Source organism: Oncorhynchus mykiss, chromosome 6 (genome assembly GCF_057628025.1).
Source record: "Oncorhynchus mykiss isolate SJ-2025 chromosome 6, ASM5762802v1, whole genome shotgun sequence".
NCBI classification, from domain to species: domain Eukaryota; kingdom Metazoa; phylum Chordata; class Actinopteri; order Salmoniformes; family Salmonidae; genus Oncorhynchus; species Oncorhynchus mykiss.
The window spans coordinates 55,568,379-55,580,382 of record NC_143027.1 but is presented as its reverse complement, the minus strand read 5'-3'; the positions used below and the strand labels follow the sequence as shown (position 1 = coordinate 55,580,382).

The following is a 12,004-nucleotide window of genomic DNA, read 5'->3' as shown; positions in this document are numbered from 1 at the left end:
CCAACTCACCTCATGTATATACTGTACTCGATACCATCTACTGTATCCTGTCTATGCTGCTCTGTACCATCACTCATTCATATATCCTTATGTACATATTCTTTATCCCCTTACACTGTGTATAAGACAGTAGTTTTGGTATTGTTAGTTAGATTACTTGTTGGTTATTACTGCATTGTCGGAACTAGAAGCACAAGCATTTCGCTACACTCGCATTAACATCTGCTAACCATGTGTATGTGACAAATAACATTTGATTTGATTTGATTTGATTTGACACTGACATGCACAAGTTGGTGAGGTAAAGCAGAGGTGGTGTTCATTGCAAAGGTTGTCTACAGCTGACTCATTGACTAAGTCTGTCTGGCTATGTCGCTGGGCTGTTTTTGACACTCTCGCCCCCCTCTCCCCCCCACACAGCTGACTACTGCTATCCTGGTGTCATGTAACTGAGCTCTATCCCTCTTCCAATCCCCAATATGAGTGTCCCATTCACCAGTTCATTCATAGTTTCCTTCCCCCCTCTCTATGTAGATGGGGGGGATATCACACCAGACAATTGCTACTGAAATCTGACCATGCAGCTTAGTGGGTGTGAAGCAGAGGGACAGTGACACGGTGACACAGAGTCAGAGACCCCGCTGGGATCAGTAGCACATTATTTTGGTAGGAGACAACAGGGGGGACCGAATGACAGATACTGGTGGGGTTTAGAGTAGTCATAATATATACGGAACAAAAATGTAAACCCAACGTGGAAAAATGTCTACGATTTGACTGAGTTACAGTTCAGGAAATCAGTCAATTAAAATCAATTCATTAGGCCCTAATCTATGGATTTCACATGACTGGGAATACAGATATGCATCTGTTGGTCACAGATACCTTAAAAAAAAAATGGGCCTCGCAATGGGCCTTGGGATCTTGTCAAGGTATCTCTGTGCATTTAAATTGCCATTGATAAAATGCAATTGTGTTCGTTGTCCGTAGCTTATGCCTGCCCATACCATAACCCCACCGCCACAATGGTTGACATCAGCAAACCGCACACCCACACAATGCCATACACGTGGTCTTCACTTGTGAGGCCGGTTGGACGTACTGCCAAATGATCTAAAACGACATATGAGGTGGCTTATGGTAGAGAAATGAACATTCAATTCTCTGTCAACAGCTCTGGTGGACATTCCTGTGACATTGTGTTGTGTGACAAAACTGCACATGTAGAGTAGCCTTTTATTGTACCCAGCACAAGGGGCACCTGTGAAATGATCAAGCTGTTTAATCAGCTTCTTGATACGCTACACCTGTCAGGTGGACGCATTATCTTGTCAAAGCTAAACACATTTATTTGCACAACATTTGAGAGAAATAATCTCTGTGTGCTCATGGAAAATGTCTGGGATATTTTATTTCAGCTCATGAAACATGGGACCATCACTTTACAAGTTGTGTTTATGTTTTGGTTCTGTGTACATTCCACAGGGTGTGTTTATGTTTTGGTTCTGTGTACATTCCACAGGGTGTGTTTATGTTTTGGTTCTGTGTACATTCCACAGGGTGTGTTTATGTTTTGGTTCTGTGTACATTCCACAGGGTGTGTTTATGTTTTGGTTCTGTGTACATTCCACAGGGTGTGTTTATGTTTTGGTTCTGTGTACATTCCACAGGGTGTGTTTATGTTTTGGTTCTGTGTACATTCCACAGGGTGTGTTTATGTTTTGGTTCTGTGTACATTCCACAGGGTGTGTTTATGTTTTGGTTCTGTGTACATTCCACAGGGTGTGTTTATGTTTTGGTTCTGTGTACATTCCACAGGGTGTGTTTATGTTTTGGTTCTGTGTACATTCCACAGGGTGTGTTTATGTTTTGGTTCTGTGTACATTCCACAGGGTGTGTTTATGTTTTGGTTCTGTGTACATTCCACAGGGTGTGTTTATGTGCAAGCGCGTGTGTGTTTGTGAGAGTGTTTATCCACCTGACACAAAGTTTGGACCCACTGGGATAACCCTTCATTTTCCTGCAGTAGGTGGTAGTCAGGTTCCTGTGGCGGAGATGCCCAGTGGGCCCCACCAGGCTGTAGTGTTGAAAGAGGACAATCTTGTCTCAGCTGCTGTGGGCTGGGCCTCTAAAGGACGGGAGGGATCCACACACACCCCTTCTCCCAGCCAACTCTGCGTGGCCCCTAGTGGCCCCACGCACATTTGCTATAACTAGATTGGGTTTCATTTCTCAGAAGAAAGAGGAGGCAGTGACCCTCTCTACCCAGTCACAGGCCTGCTCTCCTCACTCACCCTCTCTGGCACTGAGTAGGAACATCCTGGAGGAAGAACCAGGGATACCACTAAGAACACCTTTTCTTCTCTCTCTCTCTCTCTCTCTCTCTCTCTCTCTCTCTCACTCACTCTCTCTCTTTCTCTCTCTCTCAGCCAATGAGAAGATTGAAGACATCAATGGCTGCCCTAAGAGTCGTTCTCAGATGGTGAGTGACCTTCATAGGGTTTCCTTCTATTGGTTTGTGTGTTTGGCAGTATAACGTTATAATCCTTGTGTGTGTGTGTGGGGGGGGGGGGGGGGGGGGGGGGGGGGTTGTTTGTATGGGTGAGTGTGTGAAGTAAAAAGTAGCTTTTGATGTCTTGGTCCACCACAGTAGAGCATCTGTGTTTGTGTGTTGACTCATACGTGCGCGTGTACTTGAGAGTGAATAAGCTGTGCGTGTATAAGCTGTGCGTACATACAGGGCCTTATTTAAGCAGGAAATTAGAATTTAGCTCTGTCTCAGAAGACATTGGTCCAATTGAATGGTTATGGCTATTACTCCTGTTATTTTTAAATGTGTGGCTTTGCGGTCAGTCTTTGTAAAAAGGTCTGGCCCATAGACAGGCCATTGGCTCTCACTTTGAAGCACCAGAGACTGAGGTTTGGTGTCTGGAAGAGAACCAAGCTTGCTTCATCACATTACTACTAGAAATAAAAACTCCACTTATGTTATCTAAGGGGACAAAATCCAGACGGAGAATTCAAGTTACGATGACAATAAAATCGTTAGCAGGGCGATGTTGTAATGGCTGTGGCTACTGTATAAGGATTCCCTTTTGGAGAGGGCTTTGGCAAGCGTACTCTTTTCCCAGGCAAAGGCTTAGTCCTACTGTATATTCATTTCTGTGTTTATTGTGGTTTGTTGTGGCAGTTTAACATTAGAACACATGAGTGTGAGAGAGAGAGAGTGTATCTGTGTCTGCGTTTATATCCGCGTTTATTAGGGGCGGGCGTTTGAAAGAATGTCTAATTTTGAAAGGGCTGACCACAATTAGTCGACTGGTCGATTGGCTGTTGGTCGATAGGCTGTTGGTCGACCAAGATTTTTATTTAGTCGAGCTGTAGCAAATATATATACAGTGCCTTCGGAAAGCATTCAGAGCCCATTACTTTTTCCACATTTTTTTTTATGTAAAAAAAAAAAAAAAAAGTACCCCCTTTTTCTCCCCAATTTCATGGTAACCCTTTTGTTAGTAGTTACTATCTTCTTTAATCGCTACAACTCCCGTACGGGCTCGGGAGAGACGAAGGTCGAAAGCCATGCGTCCTGCGAAACACAACCCAACCAAGCCGCACTGCTTCTTAATACGGCGCACGTCCAACCCGGAAGCCAGCCGCACCAATGTGTCGGAGGAAACACCATGCACCTGGCGACCTGGTCAGCGTGCACTGCGCCCGGCCCGCCACAGGAGTCGCTAGTGCGCGATGAGACAATTCAAAAAAACTGTTTTTGCTTTGTCATTATGGGGTATTGTGTGTAGATTGATGAGGATTTTTTTTTTTTTTTAATAAGGCTGTAACGTAACAAAATTAGGAAAAAGTCAAGGTGTGAATACACTGTATAAATGTGCCCATTTTAGGATCTGATAGTATTCCTGATTGGCATAAAAGCACCACCACTAATGAGCTGTGTAGCATCTCACAGTAATCCGTTGAGAATGTTCCTCAATGTATTTGAAAAATCTTTCCAGCTCTCTCCCTTTCGATAACCACTCACCGTGAAAGGGAAAAATGTCACGCCCGGTGGAAACGTCATAAAACAGGCCTACCTGATTACTTCTAATCAGTGCTTGACTTGGACTGAAGTAGGTTCCGGTCGTCATTTTGGGTGCTGGTACTGTTTATATTTAGTGTGCAGGAGCTCCACATTACTTTTGAGCTAATATTCTCTAAGTGGAACAGGAGCTCAAGTAGAAGAAAAATTGAGGTGTCGGTACTCAGCTCCGGTGAGCTCCTGCCTAAGACAAGCAATGCTTCTTATCCCTTGCGCAAATAGCCAACAGCTGTGTCTGTCCCGAGCACCACTCTGAGGGCCCAGAATATTTTATACGACGTTGCATCGCAAGCTTCCGCATTGATACAATGTTTTAAGTTCGTTGCAGACGAATGTGATTTATAGGATACGTTTTTTGTTTATCAGGATATGTTCCACCTGCAGGATGCAATGTTTTTCTTTGTTGGCTTTATGTAGGTTATTTTTGACATAGTCGGTAATGGCAAATAGAAGTCACTTTTTTAGGTTTGTACCATTTTCAGTTAGATTTGGATAGAATTTTGATGAATCACATGACAATGATTTTGAGACACGAAGACGTTATTATAAATGAAATGAAACTGTCCCACGAACACGTGTATATAAAAAACATAATTGGCACGCAGATTGGTAGAAATGGTCATGTAAATTGACATTCCACATGAGAAAGGTTGCCGACTCCTCGTGTAGCCTTATTACCGGCAACTTAAGCAGAGCAATGGCAGAATCTGCGAAAGCCAACAGGAGCAGGAGGAGAATGGTTGGTTCAGGTTAAGGTTTATTTTTCCTTCTGGTTATCTGGCTCCCCCTTGTGTCATTTGTGTGTTATTTCATCGAAAAGGGAACTTAAAGCGTCAAACAAGCTCAATGCATATCATTGATTTTATTAAAACACACAGAGTGTGTCGATATACACTGTAAAAATGTTGATCAATCGATTGACAACCATCGATTGACAACTTTCAGGTCGGCTAAGATTTAATTTTGTCGGGACCGCCCTAAATTTATAGCACTCGCATCTTAGCTTGAAACCAGTCTGAAGGCAAGCGTTTACGGTATGCTATCTGTTGTTTCACTTACTGGTTGTTCTGATACAAATCAGAACATATTTTCACTTGTCACACTCCAAACAATAAACACATCTTGGAGTTAGACATTTTGTCAGTGCTTATACATTTGACCTTACATTTGCACATTTCGTATTCAATCATACTGCTTGTGATTTCAGTTTTTTTTTTTTTTTACTGCAATGGGAAACTAGCCGGTATCCCTCCTCTGAATGTGGAGGGTTGTAAATTGGGCCAGTGTGCCAGTTGAAGGCTAATTTAGGCTGCTAGCCAGACCGCGCCCCCCCCCACCACCAACACACACACACACACACACACACACACACACACACACACACACACACACGCGCCCCTTGTACCGCTAGTCCCTCCCAGGCTCATACCCTTGCCACCCAGGACATAACCGTAGCTTTCGCAGTGACATGCTGTCATTGGGGTAGTGGTGACACAGAGGTGCTAAAACCACACAGGACGCTCCCCCTACTGCAACCCCACTCACATATCCCCTGAAGTGCTTTAGGTCTGTCAGAGGCTTACTTCTTACTGTGGAGGGATACAGTTGTGTTTCACACACACACACTGTTCTGTTGTTCGGGTATTGGTGTGTATTGTTTAATTGCTGTGCGTGTCGTGTTTCTGGGTCACAATATTTTATTTCCAACTTCCTGTTTCGCCCTCAGTTTGGCTCGAGTTCCCGAGAGATCTGCTTCTCTCCTCTGCTGGGAACAAACGTTACTACTAGCTCCATACAGGTCGAAACCAATTCAAACCCGTCTTCCCAAGTAGGCCTCTCTGACTGGGGGATGATGAAAACGAGGCCTTAGAAGGCTTCATAAGCCCTCGGAGAACGTCAAATGGCGTTTTCTCCTTTGCATCAAGGCATTGTCCGTTCTCAACTTCAACCCGTGTCTCACCTTCAGGTGCCACTCACGGCCATGGCGGCTGTAAGCCTGACCAGCCAGCGTTTGACTTAAGTGAAATTATGTTATATACGGCGTCAGGTTATCACGACTGACGCTCCTTCCATGTCCCCAACGGTTCAGTACTAAGGCCATGGTCGTTCATAGATTATATGACTACTATATTCACGTAGTATATGATCATCTAGATTGTATTGATTGATAATGTGAGTCCCCAGAAATGAATAGGGGAAGCAGGATACTGTCTGAAGTTAGTGTGTAGTCAGGTGTGTGACAGCTAGGGGGATACCTCCTTCAGATAACGTGTGTGTATGTGTGTGTGTGTGTGTGTGCTTGCATGTGTGTGCACACGTGTGTGTGTGAGTGTTATACCTAATTGTATCAGCTGGCCCGAACTCCATGTAATCAGATGCGAGTGCAGAGCAATCACAGGTACCGCGCTGCGTATTGTTGCTCGGCAACCCCGTATGGAGGAGTGTCACCCGTTTGACCACAAGGTATCGGCTGGAGCCACTGTTTGGGTTAGCGCCCATCCTGTCATCCCGCTCTCCTCCTCACCTTCTTCTCTGCGGGTAGAGAATTGTGTATTTACCTAGTTTCTTGTCGCTCTGTGTCCTCTGCTGTATCTAGACTGCGTTCAGTTTGATTGTTTCACTGTAAAGTGCTGTAGTATTGGTGCTATTGTTTTTTTTTTTTGTGTGTTGTGTGTGTTGGGTTACTTGCCACTTGGGCGCCAGTACTAGCAGCTTTCAAAGAAGGTAGTTGTGTAACACTATGAAACTGTCTAGTTGAATTACATCAGGAGGTACAGTACAGTCGTGGCCAAAAGTTTTGAGAATGACTCAAATTTACATTTTCACAAAGTCTGCTGCCTCAGTTTGTATGATGGCAATTTGCATATACTCCAGAATGTTATGAAGAGTGATCAGAGGAATTGCAATTAATTGCAAAGCCCCTCTTTGCCATGCAAATTAATTGAATCACCAAAAAACATTTCCCTGCCACAAAAGGACCAGCTGTTGACGAGGATTAGGCTGGAGATCACTCTGTCATGCTGATTGAGTTCGAATAACAGACTGGAAGCTTCAAAAGGAGGGTGGTGCTTGGAATCATTGTTCTTCCTCTGTCAACCATGGCTCCCTGCAAGGAAACACGTGCCGTCATCATTGCTTTGCACAAAAAGGGCTTCACAGGCAAGGATATTGCAGCCACTAAGATTGCTGCTAAATCAACCATTTATCGGATCATCAAGAACTTCAAGCAGAGCGGTTCAATTGTTGTGAAGAAGGCTTCAGGGCGCCCAAGAAAGTCCAGCAAGTGCCAGGACCGTCTCCTAAAGTTGATTCAGCTGCGGGATCGGGGCACCACCAGTACAGAGCTTGCTCAGGAATGGCAGCAGACAGGTGTGAGTGCATCTGCATGCACAGTGAGGCAAATACTTTTGGAGGATGGCCTGCTGTCAAGAAGGGCAGCAAAGAAGCCACTTCTCTCCAGGAAAAACATCAGGGACAGACTGATATTCTGCAAAAGGTACAGGGATTGGACTGCTGAGGACTGGGGTAAAGTAATTTTCTCTGAATCCCCTTTCATATTGGTTGGGGCATCCGGAAAAAAGCTTGTCCGGAGAAGACAATGTGAGTGCTACCATCAATCAGTCATTCCAACAATAAAGCATCCTGAGGCCATTCATGTCTGGGGTTGCTTCTCAGCCAAGGGAGTGGGCTCACTCACAATTTAGCCTAAGAACACAGCCATGAATAAAGAATGGTACCAACACATCCCCCGAGAGCAACTTCTCCCAACCATCCAGGAACAGTTTGGTGACGAACAATGCCTTTTCCAGCATGATGGAGCACCTTGCCATGAGGAAAAAGTGATAACTAAGTGGCTCGGGGAACAAAACATCAATATTTTGGGTCCATGGCCAGGAAGCTCTCCAGACCTTAATCCCATTGAGAACTTGTGGTCAATCTTCAAGAGGCGAGTGGACAAACAAAACCCCACAAATTCTGACAAACTCCAAGAATTGATTATGCAAGAATGGGCTGCCATTAGTCAGGATGTGGCCCAGAAGTTAATTGACAGCATGCCAGGGTGGATTGCAGAGGTCTTGAAAAAGAAGGGTCAACAATGCAAATATTGACTCTTTGCATCAACTTCATGTAATTGTCAATAAAAGCCTTTGACACTTATGAAATGCTTGTAATTATACTTCAGTATTCAACAGTAACATCTGACAAAAATATCTAAAGACACTGAAGCAAGCCGCAAACTTTGTGGGAAATTGATATTTGTGTCGTTCTCAAAACGTTTGGCCACGACTGTATGTTAAAGTTGTGTTATTGCGTTGTGTTGACCGACTACAGGGTTGCTGCCTCTCTAAAACCCACAATGTAAGGGTACCGTGAAGCGAGAGAGGTATGTACGGGGTTAGTGTCACCTTGGTTCACAGGTGAGGTGGTCTCAGTTAAACTGTCTGAGAGTGTGAAAGGCGGGAGGAGAAACAGACAGGCGCCGACTCAGTCATGCCACAAGCCAGGATTCCTTAAGACATAGCTTCTTCCGGTGAGGGGGCGTACACACACACACACACACACACACACACACACAAACAATAGATTCTCTGTGGTGTAAAAAAAACAGTGTTTGTTCATAGTGCAGTTGCAGGGCCGGCCCTACTGTGCTGCTGGCTGGCTGAGACCCAGCATGTGATGACAGCCTTAGAGAGAGGTGTGTGTGTCTGAGAGAGAGGCCCAGTACAATAGAACAGTGGTTAGTGTGATACTGTATTTGCTGTGTTCATGCCATCAAGACAGGTTCCAGAGAACTTTCTAGGTAAGAGGAAACTCTACGGACATGTTAGAATTGTATCTTGGTTTTGAAAGTTGTATTTTGCTGTGACGACGGTTGGTATTCTGTATTATTTTGTAATAATAATGGTCATTTTTTTAGGCAGTGTAATTTCTCATTGTTGTTGATTTAATTATCTAATTATTGTTGCTTCCCAAGGTGGCCAGATAACTGGGCCTGTTTCTATAAAATGTGGGATTGCAAGTCATTCAGTTGCAGTGTAATTTGAGTACTGCTTCTGTCTAGTGTTCAATCTACCTGCAGGGTTAGATTATCTGTGGCTGTGACACGTCTGTGACACGTCTGTGACACGTCTGTGACACGTCTGTGACACGTCTAGTGTTCAATCTACCTGCAGGGTTAAATTATCTGTGGCTGTGACACGTCTGTGACACGTCTGTGACACGTCTAGTGTTCAATCTACCTGCAGGGTTAGATTATCTGTGGCTGTGACACGTCTGTGACACGTCTAGTGTTCAATCTACCTGCAGGGTTAGATTATCTGTGGCTGTGACACGTCTGTGACACGTCTGTGACACGTCTGTGACACGTCTAGTGTTCAATCTACCTGCAGGGTTAGATTATCTGTGGCTGTGACACGTCTGTGACACGTCTAGTGTTCAATCTACCTGCAGGGTTAGATTATCTGTGGCTGTGACACGTCTGTGACACGTCTGTGACACGTCTAGTGTTCAATCTACCTGCAGGGTTAGATTATCTGTGGCTGTGACACGTCTGTGACACGTCTGTGACATGTCTAGTGTTCAATCTACCTGCAGGGTTAGATTATCTGTGGCTGTGACACGTCTGTGACACGTCTGTGACACGTCTAGTGTTCAATCTACCTGCAGGGTTAGATTATCTGTGGCTGTGACACGTCTGTGACACGTCTGTGACACGTCTGTGACATGTCTAGTGTTCAATCTACCTGCAGGGTTAGATTATCTGTGGCTGTGACACGTCTGTGACACGTCTGTGACATGTCCAGTGTTCAATCTACCTGCAGGGTTAGATTATCTGTGGCTGTGACACGTCTGTGACACGTCTGTGACATGTCCAGTGTTCAATCTACCTGCAGGGTTAGATTATCTGTGGCTGTGACACGTCTGTGACACGTCTGTGACATGTCTAGTGTGTGTTTAGTGTATAGGTTGGAGAGGGAGAGACTTACAGTTGAAGTCGGAAGTTTACATGCACCTTAGCCATATACATTTAAACTCACAAATACATTTTTCACAATTCCTGACAATTAATCCTAGTAAAAATTCCCTGTCTTAGATTAGGATCACCGCTTTATTTTAAGAATGTGAAATGTCAGAACAATAGTAGACAGAATTTCTTATTTCAGCTTTTATTTCTTTCATCACATTCCCAGTGGGTCAGAAGTTTACATACACTCAATTAGTATTTGGTAGCATTGCCTTTAAATTGTTTAACTTGGGTCAAACGTTTTGGGTAGGCTTCCACATGCTTCCCACAATAAGTTTGGTGAAGTTTGGCCCATTCCGTAACTGAGTCAGGTTTGTAGGCCTCCATGCTCGCACACGCTTTTTCAGTTCTGCCCACAAATGTTCTATAGGATTGAGGTCAGGGCTTTGTGATGGCCACTCCAATACCTTGACTTTGTTGTCCTTAAGCCATTTTGCCACCACTTTGGAAGTATGCTTGGGGTCATTGTCCATTTGGAAAACCATTTGCGACCAAGCTTTAACTTCCTGACTGATGTCTTGAGATGTTGCTTCAATATATCCACATAATTTTCTATCATCATGATGCCATCTATTTTGTAAAGTGCACCAGCCCCTCCTGCAGCAAAGCATCCCTACAACATGATGCTGCCACCCCCGTGCTTCACGGTTGGGATGGTGTTCTTCGCCTTGCAAGTCTCCCCCTTTTTCCTCCAAACATAACGATGGTCATTATGGCCAAACAGTTTTATTTTTGTTTCATCAGACCAGAGGACATTTCTCACAAAAATAAGAGTTTGTCCCCATGTGCAGTTGCAAACCATAGTCTAGCTTTTTTTATGCCGGTTTTGGAACAGTGGCTTCTTCCTTACTTAGCGGCCTCTCAGGTTATGTTGATATAGGACTCGTTTTTCTGTGGATACACTGTAGATACTTTTGTACCTGTTTCCTCCAGCATCTTCACAAGGTCCTTTGCTGTTGTTCTGGGATTGATTTGCACTTTTCGCACCAAAGTACGTTCATCTCTAGGAGACAGAACTCGTCTCCTTCCTGAGTGGTATGACGGCTGCACAGTCAATTTAGTGTATGTAAACTTCTGACCCACTGGAATTATGATACAGTGAAATAATCTGTCTGTAAATAATTGTTGGAAACATCACTTGTGTCATGCACAAAGTAGATAACTATAGTTTGTTAAAAAAGAAATTTGTGGAGTGGTTGAAAAGCGAGTTTTAATGACTCCAACCTAAGTGTATGTAAACTTCCGACTTCAACTTTATATACTCCATCACGGTTACCTGTGTTGTCCCCATGACGTCAAAGCTCGGCACAACACCTATTGACTCAGTGGCTTGATTACACTCTAATGAATAACCAGACTGTATTTACTCAAGGTTGATTAATCATGCACACCGTTGATGAGAGGAGCACTGCCTGATCAGAACAGAGGAGAGAAAGGAGCGGAGAGCCCAGGAGAGAAGGCGGGACAGGAGAGGATGAGGGGGAATACGAGAAAAGTAGAAAACGATAGGACATGAGAGGAGGAGGGGAAGATAGGAGTGGGAAAAGTGGACAAGTGCGAGAGGAGGAGTGGCAGATAGGCAGTTGTGTTTAAAGTAGAAAACTCCTTGTCAAAGCACCGGTGTCTCCCTCGTTCGATTTTCCATTCCAACAGTTAGATGAGTTCTCAGTTTTCCCGCACTACACTGGAATTCCCAAAGTTGACATTCTGAATCGATCCCCTGTTTGAATACAGATTAAACATGTTTTCTAAAATGCATGAGTACTGATCTCTCAGCAGGTTTTTTTATTTAGCCAGAAGCATCTTATTTTTACCCCCTCAGTACCAGGGGTATTTGGGTCAGGGGTATATCAAAGAAGGGACCAGGGCAGTATTTTAGTAGTGTG

The 12,004-nt window shown here is 44.2% G+C and overlaps 1 protein-coding gene and 1 long non-coding RNA gene across 9 annotated transcripts in view; one reads left to right on the top strand and one right to left on the bottom strand.

Annotated features, from left to right (window-relative positions):
• The window catches only part of LOC110526168 (neuron navigator 2), a 343,510-nt gene that overhangs the window by 241,179 nt on the left and 90,327 nt on the right, over positions 1-12,004 (top strand). For all 8 annotated transcript variants that reach the window (XM_090238216.1, XM_090238215.1, XM_090238214.1 and 5 more), the window contains one exon: positions 2,430-2,482. In XM_090238216.1, coding sequence (XP_090094342.1) covers positions 2,430-2,482 — 53 coding nt within the window. The remainder of the gene's footprint in view (positions 1-2,429; positions 2,483-12,004) is intronic.
• LOC149982929 (uncharacterized) overlaps positions 1-12,004 on the bottom strand; it is a 216,261-nt gene that overhangs the window by 135,564 nt on the left and 68,693 nt on the right. The gene's annotated exons all lie outside the window — the stretch shown is intronic.